Genomic DNA, 17,977 nt, shown 5'->3' with positions numbered 1-17,977 from the left:
TGAATGTGATTACTAAGAGCCAGCATGGTTTTCTCAAGAACAAGTCATGTCAGACTAACTTGATCTCCTTATTGGAGAAAGTGACTACCTTGCTGGATTGGGGGAATGCTGTAGACATCGTTTATCTTGATTTCAGTAAGGCTTTTGATAAGGTTTCGCATACTATCCTTGTTGACAAATTGGTAAAATGTGGTTTGGGTCCTGTTACCATTAGGTGGATTTGTAACTGGTTGACAGATCGCACCCAAAGAGTGCTTGTGAATGGTTCCTCATCCTCTTGGAGAGGAGTGACAAGTGGAGTGCCTCAGGGATCTGTCCTGGGACCCATTTTGTTCAACATCTTTATCTAGGGTTGCCAATCCCCAGGTGGGGGCAGGGGATCCCCCGGTTTGGAGGCCCTCCCCCTGCTTCAGGGTCGTCAGAAAGCGGGGGGAGGGGAGGGAAATGTCTGCTGGGAACTCTATTATTCCCTATGGAGATTTATTCCCATAGAAAATCATGGAGAATTGATCCGTGGGTATCTGGGGCTCTGGGGGGCTGTTTTTTGGGGTAGATGCACCAAAATTTCAGTATACCTCTCCCCAAAATACCCCCAAGTTTCAAAAAGATTGGACCAGGGGGTCCAATTCTATGAGCCTCAAAAGAAGGTGCCCCTATCCTTCATTATTTCCTATGGAAGGAAGGAATTGAAAAGGTGTGCCATCCCTTTAAATGTGATGGCCAGAACTCCCTTTGGATTTCAATTATGCTTGTCACAGCCTTAATCTTGGCTCCACCCCTAATGTCTCCTGGCTCCACCCCCAAAGTCCCCAGATATTTCTTGAATTGGACATGGCAACCCTATCTTTATCAGTGATTTGGATGAAGGAATAGAGGGAATGCTTATTAAATGTGCAGATGATTCTAAATTGGGAGGGGTTGCAAACACAGAAGAAGACAGAAACAGGATACAGGATGACCTTGACAGTCTGGAAAACTGGGCTAAAACCAATAAAATGAATTTTAACAGGGATAAATGTAAAGTTCTGCATTTAGGTAGGAAAAATCCAATGAATGGTTATAGAATGGGGGAGACTTGTCTTAGCAGTAGTATGTGCGAAAAGGATCTAGGGGTCTTAGTGGATCATACGCTGAACATGAGTCAACAGTGCGATGCAGTGGCTAAAAAGGCAAATGCAATTTTGGGCTGTATCAACAGAAGTATAGTGTCCAGATCACGTGATGTGATGGTATCGCTCTGCTCTGGTAAGACCTCACCTGGAGTATTGTGTTCAGTTTTGGGCACCACATTTTAAGAAGAATACAGATAAGCTGGAACGGGTCCAGAGGAGGGCAATGAAGATGGTGAGGAGTCTGGAGACCGAGTCCAATGAGGAAAGGTTGAAGGAGCTGGAAATGTTTAGCCTGGAGAGGAGGCAGCTGAAAGGTGATACGATCACCATCTTCAAGTATTTGAAGGGCTGTCATATAGAGGATGATGTGAAATTGTTTTCTGTGGCCCCAGAAGGTAGGACCAGAACCAATGGGTTGAAATTAAATCAAAAGAGTTTCCGGCTCAACATTAGAAATAACACCTGACCGTTGGAGTGATTCCACAGTGGAACAGGCTTTCTCAGGAGGTGGTGGGCTCTCCTTCCTTGGAAGTTTTTAAATAGAGGCTGGATGGCTATCTGGCAGCAATGAAGATCCCGTGAATTTAGGGGGAGGTGTTTGTGAGTTTCCTGCATTGTGCAGGGAATTGGACTAGATGACCCTAGAGGTCCCTTCCAACTCTATGATTCTACCAATATAGCTCAGAATAAATCAAGACACTGGTGACACTAACTGATCAGATCACTAGCCCAAACTGGCAATTTAGGTGGATTACAGTGGTAGATCACTGCAAATGGGGGGCAGAGGACACTGTGGAGCAGCCCAACAAGTAGGTTTGCCTTTGCCAGTCTCCAAGTAGGACCTGGAGATCTCCCAGAATTATGCTTTATCTCCAGACTACAGAGATCAGTTCTCCTGGAGAAAATGTTCGCTTTGGAGGATAGGCTCTATGGCATTATAACCTCTACAAAGTCTGCCTTCCCCAGGTTCCACCCCTGTAAAGTTCCGGGTGTTTCCCAACCCAGAGCTGGCAAACCTAAACCCCCCCCCCTCCCAAAAAAGCAACCCCTTCCCCTTGCACTATTTCCTGTGGCAAAGAGGGGGGAAATAACCACAAGACAACAAACCCCACCTTTATCTGCTTACAACAGGATTCAGAGCAGGGGAGCAAAATAGAGCTTGAGCCAATTCTACTTATGTCATCAAAGATTTCAGGTTTTCATGGCTGGTAACATCTTTAGGGTTTGTAGAATCTTTCGGGCTCAAGTGCCATGTTCTACTGGAGAAAGTTTTTCTTCCAGATGTTTCATTCTCGGCTGCGGAGAACATCCTCAGTGGCGTTGCAGCCGGAGCAGGCGCTCTGACCTTATGTCGTTGGCTTGGCAGCATATCCCTTTTGCCGACAAAGGCCATTTTTTGCTTAGAAAGAGATAATGTCAAGAGATGACAGTTTAGGCTCCGTTACTTGCATGTGCCTTACATTCCCCTCTATCACTGTGTCCAGAATTGCAGCAGTGTTGCATGTTTGACCACTCTGGTGCAGAACCAGAGGTGCCAGTCAGTTACTGACATTTTTCCACAGCTGTAATTAACACTCTTTATTGACCCCTTTAGGGTGAAAAGGGAGATTTAGGTTTGATGGGCTTGCCAGGTACAAGAGGACCAATGGGCTCCAAGGTTGGTTGACACGGCTGCTGTGTTACTCCACACTGGCTTCTCCTAACTGCTTACAGCTGCTTTCTTGGTTAGAAAGTGCTTGTGGATATTCTTGTCTTGTTTTGAACAGCAGAGGAAAGGAACAGCTGATAGACTTCTCTTTTTTCACAGCTATCATGCAAGGACAGAAGGGGTTTACCAATCTGTTAGTTGTTTTTGGATTTGTTCTTAGATCTCTTCTTTCAATCTAATATGAAAACATGTAGGCTTTAATCCTAAAAACACATGATGGGCATAAAATGGGACTTCCCTCTTTAGGATTACTAACTAAATTGGACCAATTATAATCCATCCTAAATCCTTCTAAATCCACTGGTGTCAATGGGTTTAGAAAAGTGTAATTTTGTTTGGGATTGCACTGTTATTCTCCCACTTTTCTCCCCCATTGGGGAGTCAAGCCAGTTTACAAATAGACCTAAGTATGATTTAAGTAAAATACCATTCAGATAAAGAAGGTCAACAATAAACAAGAGAAGGACCATAAGCTGAGAGTCAACCCCTTGTTTCTGGTCTTTATATCTTTACTTGTAGACTGGAAAGGAAAGAAAAGGGCTGCCTTGGTGCCATACAGCTGTCAGGCCCACATAATGGACAGTGTGTAACCTTGCTGTGATGAGACAGAAGACATCACTTTGTTCTCGTGCATAACTCTTTTGGTGATGGTATTTCCTAATGCTCCCTTGTAAGTGGAAAACTAGCATAGCATGCAATGGTTTAGCCTAGAACCTTTCTGCCTGGTGTGCTATTTTCTAAAACAAATTGTAGGGAGTTTTTCCAAGGTGGAACATTACAAATGTGACTATTCTCATCTGCAGATTGATAGCCCATCTGGTCACCTGAAGATTCTGCTGCCTCATTCTGTCTCATATGTAGACCGGGTCTTTGTCTCTTTCACAGCAGCCAACTGACAGTTACAAATAATTACTTTATATTAAGAAAGAACTGTTTTCCATCTTTCTCAGTATTGGCTTTCCCTTAAAGGTAGAAATCTTGCATAGACTTTCTCTCCCAGGCAACTGACAGTACAATCCTCAGCAGAGTTTTGCCTTTCTAAGCATACTGACTAAAATAGACTTTAATAGGGATGTAACTGTCTAGGATTGCACAGTAAATTTGGACTGTAGAAGTATGTTCTCTGTGAGCAAAACCTTTATCATTTCCTGTACATATTCGACGGTTAAGCCGATTTTACGTTTGTCACTCTGCTAGGTTACCACCCTATCCTCCTTTTTTGCATATTAGCACACTTTTTAGCCTCGTAGTACAGAATGCTGGTATTCTGCCTTCTTGACAATATTGTATTAGAAAAAAGAATGAAAAGCTTTGCGCAAATTTTCAAATGGCAGGTTAAGGTGAAATCCCTCTACTTTCTGCTAATAAAAACCCAGAAGAAATAAATAGATCCATTATTATTTCCTATAGCTAAAGGTGATTAAAGAATCCCAGTTCAAGTGCCATTAAGATCTTATCCAGAGCAAATACATTCTGATTAAACTATTTTTTATAAGACTGTTTCTTATAAATTTTCAAAAGCCCTTAAATGTTCATAGAAATTACTTGTTATGTAGGAACTGGATTTAATTGGAAGCCCAGCTGAAACTGAGAGACTTAACTTTGATAGGTAAAGAAAAACAGCGGAATATAAAGGTTTAGGAAGATTTTTACATGAAGATTTCCATACTAGCTGTTATAGTCCCTTCTGCTTAAAAAAAAACTAAAGCAATTTCAAACCTGGCTAACATACTTAATGTACCTAATTTTTAACATTTCTGTTTCATGCTGATTTACTGGCTGAGGTATGTTGTAATTTTGTGCTTTTCTATTTGCAATCTCTTTCTAAAATGTTGATGCAACTAATAATTGATGGCTTTTAAAATTCAGATGTTAAAATGATTTCACCAGTAGCAAATGTTAAGCTATGTATCTTTTTTCTAGGGACACCCCGGAATTAGAGGAGAAAAGGTCAGTGATGCAAGTAAAAGCTTTTAGTTTGTTATTGAAAAGCATTGCAATCTATTTTCTTTGAACAAAAGATGTGATGGTTAACTGTTTCATATATGACAAAGCCTGATCCAGTCAAGCACAATGTCCATGCCCCCTGAAGGGCATTAAGATTAGTGGATAAGAACATTATAGAGGTCACTGTCCCAAAAGATATCTGGCTGTCCTTGACCAGGGCCAGGGCCTTCTCCACCTTGACTCTATGCCATGCCTGATCTATTAAAGTTTTGCAGGGCATGTAAAGGCAGAAATGTTCCACTAGGCCCTTGGTCAAGGTCGGTGACAGTTCTCCATATCTGCCTGGCACCCCCTTCCCCATGACTGAATGCTAGCTAACCTAGCACCTCCATCCTGTTTTAAAATACTTAAATGTTTCTGAATGTTTTAAATATTGTGTTTTTGTGGTTTTTAACTTGTTTTTTTAATACTGTATTGAGCCAAACTGTTGTAAACCACCCTGAGCCCCATGCAAGGGGGGAAGGGCAGTAAAATAAATCAAATCAAATAAATATATAAATAAAAATAAAATGTGTGTAGAAGTTTTAAGGAGCTTGGGTTCTACATTCTCCTGTCTACTTAAATTCACAGTGTTGGTGCACACACAACAGAAAAGCCATTGCAAAAATATGTGCATAACTACACATATTCCCAGACCAGTCTTCATGTGTCAAGCAGGTTCCCCACACTTGCAGTATGAGTGATTTGCTGTGGGGTACACTATATGGAGATACAGGAAATATATATGAGCCTCCCATCCCCTGCAAAGTCCCCTTGTGCTGCCTGTATGCAAATTCATCCTTTACACTTCTGAAAGGAGCAAAAAAAACAGAGTTCTTTTGAACCCTGTGTATCTCTGCTGGCCACTGGTGTTGTACCTGAGCTCACCTGGATTATCCCCTCAGGGTTTTACCATTAAATCAGTTAGGCTTACAGTACAAAAATGGCTTTAACATATAACCTTTGATAAACTGATGTTTTCAAAACATTAGCAGAAAACAGTCCACAAGAGTATTGTTTCACAGATGCCTTCCATGACAGAATTTGGACACTCTAGAATGTAAGAATGTAAGAAGAAATGGAATGGCAGTCAAAATTCTAGGACTTAGATGGCATACAAGGAAGAATTATGCCCAAGCCCCTGGGTGAGAACAAGATAAATGTCAGACATTCTTTTGAAAAACTTGGGCAAATTGCTAAGGGGCATTTCCCCATACACTGTCATTTAATAGAATCATAGAATTGAAAGGGACCTCCAGGGTCATCTAGTCCAACCCCCTGCACAATGCAGGAAACCTACAACTACTCCAAATTTACAGAATCTTCATCGCTGTCAGATGGCCATCCAGCCAGTGTTTAAATACCTCCAAGGAAGGAGAGCCCACCACCTCCCGAGGAATCCTATTCCACTGAGGAATCGTTCTAATGGTCAGAAAGTTCTTCCTAATGTTGAGCCAGAAACTCTTTTGATTTAATTTCAACCCATTGGTTCTGGTTCTACCTTCTGGGGCCACAGAAAACAGCTCCACACCATCCTCCATATGATCCGCCATATTTGTTGGATTACAACATGAAATGGTAACCTGCGAAACTGAACCAGCAGTCACCACCAGTTAATCATTAGAGACAGAACTTTCAGTGTTCATCGTTACTTCTGCATACACATGTGGCCAAGAGTCATCTAGTAATGAATAGATGTGTGTGAACAGGCCCAGACTGGTACAGCCTCTTGTGTCAGGGGGCAAATATGCTGTTCCTGCATCTAAGGTCTTGTGTTAGAGACCGCTGCAGATAATTACTGAAGATGCTTCTGCAATATCAGCAATTTGGAGAGGTGCTATGATGGATTATCAAGGGTTAATGCCTCACAGAATCTTAGAACCTTTGAGTTACAGCCTGATAGGCTGTTCAAAGAGAATTCTGTGGAGAGTGTCAGTTAAGAAATTGCAGTTGGGAAATGACAGCTAAAGAAGAGAGAGTAAAGCACTGACTGTGGACTAGGAGTGGCAGAAGGAGTGAGTGGAACAACAAGGATCCCCATTTAAGCAGGAAAGGGAAACTGCTTCTAATAAAGAGAAGTAATTCCTGCCCAGTGAAAAGGTATCTCTTGAAAGAGGAATGATCCCTGGTTTGTGTATAAAGAAGGATTTTGGGAATTGGGTTATATGTTCTTGCCTTCTAAACCTGAAGTGTCTGTGAAACTCAGAAATGTATGCTTGATTGTTAAAGCAGGAAAGAAAAGAAAGCCTCTCTCATCAAAGCTTCTCATCAAGGTTAAAGACCTTGTTGGATAGCAGAAACACTTACTTGTGGGCAACAAATTATTTAGTGTGATTACAATGTTGTCTCAGTTTTTGTTTTTGGTTATTCTCATACATCCTACCCCTGATTCCACCTGACCTTTCCCCATCCAAGTTCAATAAAACATTTTGTTTATTTTAAACTTCCAAAAGCCTTTCATATGCCATTCCAGAAGTAGAAGATAAGCAGGTGATTTTGTCTTTTTTCTCAAGTTCCTGGGCTGGGCCAGCATCAAAATAAATAATAATGCAAGAGATGGGACAGCTGTAGACAAACAGATAAGAAGAAAATAGATGTAGGGACTGCTCAGCAAGAAAGAAGAAAGAAAAGGGGAAATCTTGTGCATGAGGGAGGCAAGAGGGTGAGATTGCTATAGATGGTTTAAACTGTAGTGTATCATCAAGCGTATTGAGGGTCTTGGAAACACACTATAGATTCAATTTGGACATATACTATTTATGGAGCTACAGGAAGGACTGTTCAATTAATGTGTATAAAATTTGAACAGTTGGACGGGACTGGTATTCTGCTGTATGCCTGTCCAAGTATCATGTACAGTTTGTCATATCTAATAACATATAAGAAAAGTAGTCTAACTTTTTCAGCTTTCACTCCAATCTGCAATAATAGGACCCGCTTTATCTTTTCCCTGATTTCTCCTAGTTCAGGATTTCCCAAACTTTTCTTTCCCATGGCCTGGTTATTTTTACACTTCTCCTTCATGGCCCACTAAAATTCGGAGGTGGAGCCAGGAGACTTTGGGAATGGAGCCAGGAGACAGAAATTATGTCATTTCCTGTGGTGTCACTTCCAGATCAAGGGCCAAGAGATGTCACTTCCGGCGCACACGGAACCAAAACTCCACCTTTTCCTGTCATGTCACTTCCAGGGCATTCCCCCAAACCTGCCTCTTCTTCTGAAGTAACTTCGATTTCAGAAAAATCTCTCTGAAACTCATGCTGAGCCAAAATGGGGGTGGAAAGTGGGTGGTCTGCAATTTGTTCATACATTCCCAGGGTCCTCTCTTTCCACCCCCACACCTGCATGCACCTGTCTGTTTGTGTGTTCTTCTCCAGCTTGCAAGCACTCCTAATGCCCGGGTTTAATTGCCTGCACTAGCTACACACCCCTTCCTCAACATCCGGTGTATGCAGTTGGGAGTGCTGTTGCCATTGCCATCAGGAATGCCAGCACTGTGTACCACCCACACTGGGCCCTTGCAGCTGCTCTACCTCAAAATATGCTGACACATTTAGTAGGCCCTTCCTTCAGCTGCTACTACTGGAATCCTGCTTCAAGCTACAACCAAATTTGCTTGGTTTCAAGAAAATCTTTTGGCAGCTATTTTTCATACTTTTCCTTGGCTGAAACACTGGGACATTGCTGTGAAAAGTAGCAGAGAATTGTACTGCAATTAATGAATTAATTTCAAGTTATATGAAGTTCATGCAAGCTTTTCTGCAGTTATCCCAAAAAGGATATTTTTGAGGGGCTTGCAGCTTTTTACTGGCTGTTTTCCCTATGCCTTTAAAAACAACCTGTTGTGCAGATATTTAGCCAGTGAACTTCTTTCATCCTTTTTAATATCTACAGGAGGAGTTTAGTTTTGATGTCAGACAGCTGTTAAAAACAGGACCTGTAAAATGGTGGCAAGTTCATAGTACCATCACTTCCAGTGCTGTTGAGATATACAGCAGTAATCTCCAATAATCTCTTTCTGCCCCACACCTCTCACTCTCACAGAAATCTCATAGAAAGGCCAGCTGGCTACAATTGGGAGTGCCAACTTTTCATTGGCAGAGCTCTTATGTCTGCAACAACAGTTTGATGAACAGAAAAGTTTCATCCAGTAAAAATGGAAGGAAAGAAAGAAAGAGAAAGGGAAAGAATGAAAGGAAAGGAAAGGAAAGGAAAGGAAAGGAAAGGAAAGGAAAGGAAAGGAAAGGAAAGGAAAGACATGGAAGGATAGAGCATAAAAACATAAGAGAAGCCATGTTGGATCAGGCCAGTGGACTATCCAATCCAACATTCTCTTACACAATGCCCCAAAAGCACCAGAACGTCCACCAGTGGGGTCAGGGCACTAGAAGCCCTCCCACTGTTGCTCCCCGCGCCAGCACCAAGAATACAGACAGAGCATCACTTGCAGGGGAAGGAAGGAAGGAAGGAAGGAAGGAAGGAAGGAAGGAAGGAAGGAAGGAAGGAAGGAAGGAAGGAAGGAAGGAAGGAAGGAAGGAAGAAAGGAAGGAAGGAAGGAAGGAAGGAAGGAGCCCAGCCAGCAACTCAGATGACCCCAGCCAGCAACAATTCTGCCCAGGGGTCGTTTTGTAAAAAAAATACAGCTACTGGAATGCCCACTTCCCACCCATCCCAACTGAATAAAACATCCCCCCCTTCTTTGCTGCCCAGGCCTCCCAGGGAAATCTCCCCAAAAGAACATACTGCAAGGCACATGAAAGCTCATACCTTGAAGAACACTTCATGGGTCTAAGTGCCAGTGGATGCCAGCTTTTCTCTCAAACACTGGGAGGGGGGGGGAGAAGGAAGGAGAGGCAGCCCAGCTCCTCTCTGTACACAGAAACGAGGAAAGGAAGGAAGCCAAACGGAGCTCAGGCTTTGCAGCTTGTGTCAGTCTTCAAGGCTAGCTTTTCTCTGCACAATACAGAGATGGGAAGGAAGGAAGCCAAACAGAGCTCAGGCTTTGCAGCCTGTGTCAGTTTTCAATGCTAGCTTTTCTCTGCACAACAGAGGGACGGGGGAAGGAAGTCAAACAGAGCTCAGGCTTTGCAGCCTGTGTCAGTCTTCAAGGCTAGCTTTTCTCTGCACAACAGAGAGACGGGGGAAGGAAGGGAGCAGAGCAGAGGTCATGCTTTGCTCGGGGCGGGGTTAGTTTTGGCTTTTCTTGTTACCCGGTAGTGAGGCTTCCATGGCCTGGTACTGGGTTGCGACCCTGCAAATGGGAAACACTGTCCTAGATGATGATGATGGTGGTGATGACCCAGCTTAGCTCAGGAAGTGGCTTGGTTTTGGGAGGACTGACAACCCTCTGGTGGAAGACCAAAACCTCAGAGAATAGCATCTAACTTGAAAGTCATTCTCTATTAAATCATTTGTGATATAGCAAGACTCCTTCTGGTACCTGTGGAAGGAACAAGATTTTTTTTTGCTGAGCTTTTTAAAAAAGTGGTTCTTTCAATATTATAGCATATATATGGTCTTAATCTCAGATATGGCTTTCTACAGGGAGCTCATGGAGAGAAGGGTGACAAAGGCAGCAAAGGTGATAAGGTAAAATTATTTCTGTAAATTCATCATAGTCTTTTCCACATTTATAGAGTATACATAGTTGTTGAACTATATATAACACAGCTGACAGCTGACATAGGCACACAAATGTTGAGAATGGGGGTTATAAAATCATTCCCTAGTTTAGATATGTATTTGTTTATTATTGTGTTATTTCTCAATTTTTTTTCAGTTTTAAAATACTGTCTTGCTGTGTTTAAATTATTCTAGTCTAAACTAGGCCTGTCAGGATTAAAAACTTATTGTGACTAGGGATGAGCAGGAAACCCTCTCCCCTTGCTTTTTATGATCAACTGAACCCAATCTACGGGGTTGAGAATGATGGAGACTTTGCCTTTTATGCTCCTTCCCATTCCCTCTGTTGTATCTGTGGAACCTGGGGGGGAAATGTGTGTTTGTGTTAGATGAAGGGATGGGAAAGGATAGAAGGACCATTTTTCACTGCTGAGGTTGTGTTCCTAATAGTTTGTGAAGTTCAGTGAAACATCATCAGAATTAGACAGGGATCAGATTCCAAATGGAGCTAGGTTAATCCGGTCATCCCTCTTGGTGACCTTCTGAGAAACACAAGATGTAAGAGAAAGGACTGGTACACTACAGGATATGCAAGCGCACACACATATGCCCTGACATCCAGGAAACTCCAATTACATCAGGACACTCAAGTCAGGGGAAACTGGAGTTGCCTGTCTTTAAACCAGCCAAGTCTATGGCACAGCTAGCATCATTGCAGTGGAAATTTTTTAACTTATATTTCTGCCTTTGTTTGTAAAATTCTTCAACCAGATGAGGCACAATCAGACTTATTTATACTATGGCCCAATTAGTAAAGAACCTCATCTCTTGAGTGCTGGATAGGGCCAGCCCTAGACTGTTTGGCACCCTAGGCAAAGCTAACCTCTGGTGTCCCTCCTGCACTGATATTGTCAATTAGTCACATGGGGCGCTCAATTCGGTGCCCCAGAAGGCTGACTCTCTAAGCAATTGCCTAGTTTGCCTAATGGCAGGGCTGGCCCTGGTGCTGGAATGCAGTTAAGGATTGATTGGTCTGCCAGGTTTCTGTATGGACTGAGCATCCTGTGAACTACTCCATCACATAGTTATTATTGCAGGTGATTGCATTCTCAACACAGTGAGGCTCCTTGTTTTGGAACAGCAACACCAGGGGTTTTTTTGTAGCAGGAACTCCTTTGCATATTAGGCCACATCCCCCTGATGTAGCCAATCCTCCTGGAGCTTACAGTAGGCCCTGTACTAAGAGCCCTGTAAGCTTTTGGAGGATTGGCTATATCAGGGGGATGTGGCCTAATATGCAAAGGGGTTCCTGCTATAAAAAAGCCCTGAGCAACATTATACTTAAATCTCACACACTCTTGGAGAGATGTTTACTGGGACAACACTAGTGGTGGTGGTGGTGGGTGTGTGGATTGACATGGTAGCCAGAAAGCTATCACCACAAGTGGGTGATTATGAGTCCAAAATTGATTGCAACTTCATGCCTATATTTAAAAGCTGCATTCAGCTTTGCTCACTGCCAATAAAGTAACACAGTCTATTCGACTGTATATCCCTTGTCCTTGTGGCAGAATTGCCCAGAGATATCTGTTACTGTTTATAATGGTATAATTATCAACTGCATAACATTAACGTAATAACTTCAGAAATGAAACAACATTTTTTTCTTTTGTATCATGCCCAGACAAATCCAAGCCTATTAATTAAAGAGTATTTCATGTCCCTCCTCCCCTCCATTTTTCCTTGCAGGGATATGTAGGCCTCCCTGGAATGCTGGGACAGAAGGTAGGTATATAAGATGTGGGAAACTCTCAGACTCCTCAGACATTGCTGGATTTAGAGTTTTTGATGTATCTTGGAATGCCTAGTTAATTTGTTTTATACCGAGGTTTATGTGCATGTGGGTCTTATATTTTTACCTTCATGCTACTTTACTTGTGGATCCGTAGCCCTCTTCAGATGTTCATCTGTGCATTCACTGGTCGTTTCCTGATTACATGAGGGATCCTAAATACTTGTACATGTAAAGGCTTGCTTCACATTTGGTCGAACTCATAGATATCAGGGGTAGGGATGTTAGACATACTGCTCTAAATGAATATTCGGTGACTGCATGGACAAATGTCTGAAGATGGTTTATGTCTTGTACATATTTCAGTACAACACACATTCAACCAAGTTAACCCACATAAGCCATGCCTGCTGAATTTATGAAGTTTACTTTCCCAACATATAATAGATAATAGATCTGCAATATGTAATTGGAAATAATGCAAAATATTCCAGAAGATCATAATCTATGTGGATCATCTTCTCATATACCTAGCAGTATAGGATCTAGGAATGCTGTATTCTGATATATAAACCTACAAAGGTTAAATTAAATAAATTTATGAAAACTTAACACAGTCCTATTTAATTTCACTGGGTTTACAAATTTATTTGCTGGATTGAATTTTTCTACTTACTTTTTAATATTTTAGAAGAATTTTAGTTATTGGTTAGAGTCCCACCTACTATTTCGGCTAATGGAAATTTTCACCAGTTTCTTCCTCCAGCTGCAGACCACTAATTCCCTCTTTATGCTGCACCTGGGAGGGATCCCATATATCCCGAAATCACTTTTTGCAGGTAGCCCATTGCTGTGTTGTAAATAAATAACTACATAACAAGTATATATCTTTGTACCAAAGTTCTTCTTCCTTTTTAATCCTGTAAAGGGAGAAATGGGTCCAAAGGGAGAGCCTGGTTTATCAGGACACAGAGGACCTACTGGAAGACCAGGGAAACGAGGCAAACAAGTAAGAATTTTATAGTGTCTTTTCAGTTCTTTCCGAACATGTTTATAGTTGTGCAGTGTGTCTTCATTTTGCGATACCTAACATTTGTTTTCTGAATAAAAATGTATGGGCCAAGTTTCATTAGATGTTGAGAAAAGGAACAAAATGAATGATCTGTGTGAATATATTCACATATACTTCTCATTGCAAAAAGGAGCATGTTACTTTATTTACATCTCAGTCATGAGGTATTTGTAACAAATGAAGGATATCTACCAATGAGTCATTTATCTAATGAATGTATGATACATTCTAAAACATCAAAAGATATCCATCTCAAAAGCAATGTTTTGCTTTGGTGGGTCAAAGTAACATGTTGAGTCATAGAGCAAGAAATTGATGGATGATTTTGCTAGAGTATTGCGCTGAACTCTTGGTACCACACACCATTTTTATTTCCAGGAACTGCAAAGTAGGAAGGACAAAATGGTCAATGATGATAACAAATTAGTCTATAGAGAAAGATGTAATATGTTTAAGTTTGCAATATCATTGTTAATTCAGGAAGCGCTGACTTATGTACATTGGGAAAGGATCTTGAAGGTAACCTACTGATATACCACATGTATACAGTTGCTTTTTTTGTGTGTATGATGAGGCGGAACATTTGTGCAAACCAAAAGTATTTAGATATATCCAGATTCCCTGTTGGTTTGAGGCACCTCAGAACTGCAGAGTGTATTTAATTCTATTTCAATTATGAAAGGACTTGACTTTCCAGCACTGAAAAGTATTTGTCCCAGTGAAAAGTAAACTGATCCCACAGACTTCATTTTCAGATGTCAGACTGAAATTGTCTTTGAGAACATAAGATCATAAGTGAAGTCTGCTGGATCAGACCAGAGGTTCATCTAGTCCAGTATGCCGTTACACAAAAGGCCAAACAAACCAAGCACAAAGGCCCTCTGCTGCTTCCGTCGCTGAAATTCTTTGTTTGAGTTTATCATTTTTATGTGAATATCTTGACCATTATTAATGCAGAAAAGAGAGCAGATGACAAGCATTCACATTGCAGGTGAGTGTCCTAGCCCATGTATATACATCCAAATGGGTAGCCATGTTGGTCTGAAGCAGTGGAACAAAGTTAGAGTCTAGTGGCACCTTTAAGACCAACAAAGTTTTGCTCAAGGTGTGAGCTTTTGTGTCTCTGTGAGCTTTCAGTCTGAGGAAGTGTGAGTGCACACAAAAGCTCACATCCTGAATAAAACTTTGTTGGTCTTAAACAGCTTTTTTTGTAGCAGGAACTCCTTTGCATATTAGGCCACACACCTCTGATGTAGCCAATCCTCCAAGAGCTTGCAGGTAGGGTGGCCAGATCGTCCCGGTTGCGCGGGAAAGTCCCGATTCTGAGGCTTAAATCCCGCCTCCCGGCCTAGCTATACCGGGACCATTACAGGTCCCGGTTTAGCCAGCGGGGAGCCTCGGGGAAGGCGGCGAGTGAGGGACCGAGCGTCCCTGCGCTTGCGCATGGTGGTGTGGCGGGCTCTGCGCATGCACGGGGCCAGGAGAGTGGGCGGCGTAGGGCCTGCCACACCGCCGTGCACATGCGCAGCGACGCTCGGTTCCTCACTTGCCGCCTTCCCCGACCGCGTGTGGGGCTTAGGGCCCCGGCGGCGGCAGAGGGGGAGGTGGCGGCAGCGGAGGCGGCAGAGAGGGAGGCGGCAGCGGAGGCCGCGGAGGAGGCGGCGGAGGAGGAAGCTGGTCTCCCCAAGGTAGAGCAGTCCCGGTGCTCCTTAAGGGCCTCCGTGGGTCAGCGCTGGCGAGGGAGGGTGGCGGGGTGTGTTTGTGTGCCTGTGTGTGTGTGTTTGTGTGCCTTGGGGGCTGGAGGGAAGGCCGCGGGGGCCGGTCTCCCCACGGCAGAGCAGTCCCGGTGCTCCTTAAGGGCTTCCCTGGGTCAGCGCTGGCGAGGGAGGGTGGCGGGGTGTGTGCCTGTGTGTGTGTTTGTGTGCCTGTGTGTCTTGGGGGCTGGAGGGAAGGCCGCGGGAGCCGGTCTCCCCACGGTAGAGCAGTCCCGGTGCTCCTTAAGGGCTTCCCTGGGTCAGCGCTGGTGAGGGAAGGCGTCTCTGAGTGTGTTTGTGTGCCTGTGTGTGTGTTTGTGTGCCTGTGTGTCTTGGGGGCTGGAGGGAAGGCCGCGGGGGCCGGTCTCCCCACTGCAGAGCAGTCCGGGTGCTCCTTAAGGGCTTCCCTGGGTCAGCGCAGGCAATGGAAGGCGTCTCTGAGTGTGTTTGTGTGCCTGTGTGTGTGTTTGTGTGCCTGTGTGTCTTGGGGGCTGGAGGGAAGGCCGCGGGGGCCGGTCTCCCCACTGCAGAGCAGTCCGGGTGCTCCTTAAGGGCTTCCCTGGGTCAGCGCAGGCGAGGGAATTCGTCTCTGAGTGTGTTTGTGTGCCTGTGTGTGTGTTTGTGTGCCTGTGTGTCTTGGGGGCTGGAGGGAAGGCCGCGGGGGCCGGTCTCCCCACTGCAGAGCAGTCCGGGTGCTCCTTAAGGGCTTCCCTGGGTCAGCGCAGGCGAGGGAATTCGTCTCTGAGTGTGTTTGTGTGCCTGTGTGTGTGTTTGTGTGCCTGTGTGTCTTGGGGGCTGGAGGGAAGGCCGCGGGGGCCGGTCTCCCCACTGCAGAGCAGTCCGGGTGCTCCTTAAGGGCTTCCCTGGGTCAGCGCAGGCGAGGGAATTCGTCTCTGAGTGTGTTTGTGTGCCTGTGTGTGTGTTTGTGTGCCTGTGTGTCTTGGGGGCTGGAGGGAAGGCCGCGGGGGCCGGTCTCCCCACTGCAGAGCAGTCCGGGTGCTCCTTAAGGGCTTCCCTGGGTCAGCGCAGGCGAGGGAATTCGTCTCTGAGTGTGTTTGTGTGCCTGTGTGTGTGTTTGTGTGCCTGTGTGTCTTGGGGGCTGGAGGGAAGGCCGCGGGGGCCGGTCTCCCCACTGCAGATCAGTCCCGGTGCTCCTTAAGGGCTTCCCTGGGTCAGCGCAGGCGAGGGAATTCGTCTCTGAGTGTGTTTGTGTGCCTGTGTGTGTGTTTGTGTGCCTGTGTGTCTTGGGGGCTGGAGGGAAGGCCGCGGGGGCCGGTCTCCCCACTGCAGAGCAGTCCGGGTGCTCCTTAAGGGCTTCCCTGGGTCAGCGCAGGCGAGGGAATTCGTCTCTGAGTGTGTTTGTGTGCCTGTGTGTGTGTTTGTGTGCCTGTGTGTCTTGGGGGCTGGAGGGAAGGCCGCGGGGGCCGGTCTCCCCACTGCAGAGCAGTCCGGGTGCTCCTTAAGGGCTTCCCTGGGTCAGCGCAGGCGAGGGAAGGCGTCTCTGGGTGTGTTTGTGTGCCTGTGTGTGTGTTTGTGTGCCTGTGTGTCTTGGGGGCTGGAGGGAAGGCCGCGGGGGCCGGTCTCCCCACTGCAGATCAGTCCCGGTGCTCCTTAAGGGCTTCCCTGGGTCAGCGCAGGCGAGGGAATTCGTCTCTGAGTGTGTTCGTGTGCCTGTGTGTGTGTTTGTGTGCCTGTGTGTCTTGGGGGCTGGAGGGAAGGCCGCGGGGGCCGGTCTCCCCACTGCAGAGCAGTCCGGGTGCTCCTTAAGGGCTTCCCTGGGTCAGCGCAGGCGAGGGAATTCGTCTCTGAGTGTGTTTGTGTGCCTGTGTGTGTGTTTGTGTGCCTGTGTGTCTTGGGGGCTGGAGGGAAGGCCGCGGGGGCCGGTCTCCCCACTGCAGAGCAGTCCGGGTGCTCCTTAAGGGCTTCCCTGGGTCAGCGCAGGCGAGGGAATTCGTCTCTGAGTGTGTTTGTGTGCCTGTGTGTGTGTTTGTGTGCCTGTGTGTCTTGGGGGCTGGAGGGAAGGCCGCGGGGGCCGGTCTCCCCACTGCAGAGCAGTCCGGGTGCTCCTTAAGGGCTTCCCTGGGTCAGCGCAGGCGAGGGAATTCGTCTCTGAGTGTGTTTGTGTGCCTGTGTGTGTGTTTGTGTGCCTGTGTGTCTTGGGGGCTGGAGGGAAGGCCGCGGGGGCCGGTCTCCCCACTGCAGAGCAGTCCCGGTGCTCCTTAAGGGCTTCCCTGGGTCAGCGCAGGCAATGGAAGGCGTCTCTGGGTGTGTTTGTGTGCCTGTGTGTGTGTTTGTGTGCCTGTGTGTCTTGGGGGCTGGAGGGAAGGCCGCGGGGGCCGGTCTCCCCATGGCAGAGCAGTCCCGGTGCTCCTTAAGGGCTTCCCTGGGTCAGCGCTGGCGAGGGAAGGCGTCTCTGGGTGTGTTTGTGTGCCTGTGTGTGTGTTTGTGTGCCTCTTCCCCTCCCCACTAAACAGGTTTGCAGAGGTTGCAGCTCAGTTGACTGAGCTGGCTAGCCCTGCGTTCTTCCGGTGCCTCTTTGATCTCACGGCTGTTCAAGTAGAGCAGCCTCCCTGGCCTCTTCCCCTTCCCACCAATCAAATTTGCAAAGGCAGGGGCTCAGTCCACGGAGCCCACGTCATCCTGACGCCTCTTTGAATCGCTGAGGTAAAGCAGCTGCCTGGTCTCTTCCCCTCCTCACCAAGCAGGTTTGGAAAAGCTGGAACTCAGCTAGCTAGCCCCGTTTCGTTCTGATGCCGCTTTGAATTGTGTGCTTGTTGGGATAGAGCAGCCATCCTGTTCTCCTCCCCTCCCCACCAAGCAGATTTGCAAAGACACGAGTTCAATCGGCAGAACTAACTTGCATCGTTCCGGTGCCTTTTTGAATCACCCGCCTGTTCAAGTAAAGCAGCCTCTTTCCCTCCCCAGTGGCTT

At 45.7% G+C, this 17,977-nt stretch overlaps 1 protein-coding gene across 1 annotated transcript in view; it reads left to right on the top strand.

The window, feature by feature from the left end:
* Window positions 1–17,977, top strand: part of COLQ (collagen like tail subunit of asymmetric acetylcholinesterase) — an 87,350-nt gene that overhangs the window by 48,734 nt on the left and 20,639 nt on the right. Inside the window, 5 exon segments of the mRNA XM_060247708.1 lie at window positions 2,707–2,769; window positions 4,744–4,770; window positions 10,351–10,395; window positions 12,178–12,213; window positions 13,149–13,229. Coding sequence (XP_060103691.1) covers window positions 2,707–2,769; window positions 4,744–4,770; window positions 10,351–10,395; window positions 12,178–12,213; window positions 13,149–13,229 — 252 coding nt within the window.

Source organism: Heteronotia binoei, chromosome 10 (assembly GCF_032191835.1).
Source record: "Heteronotia binoei isolate CCM8104 ecotype False Entrance Well chromosome 10, APGP_CSIRO_Hbin_v1, whole genome shotgun sequence".
Lineage (NCBI taxonomy): Eukaryota > Metazoa > Chordata > Lepidosauria > Squamata > Gekkonidae > Heteronotia > Heteronotia binoei.
Note: the sequence above shows the minus strand (reverse complement) of the source record. Positions and strands in the feature narration are given on the sequence as shown.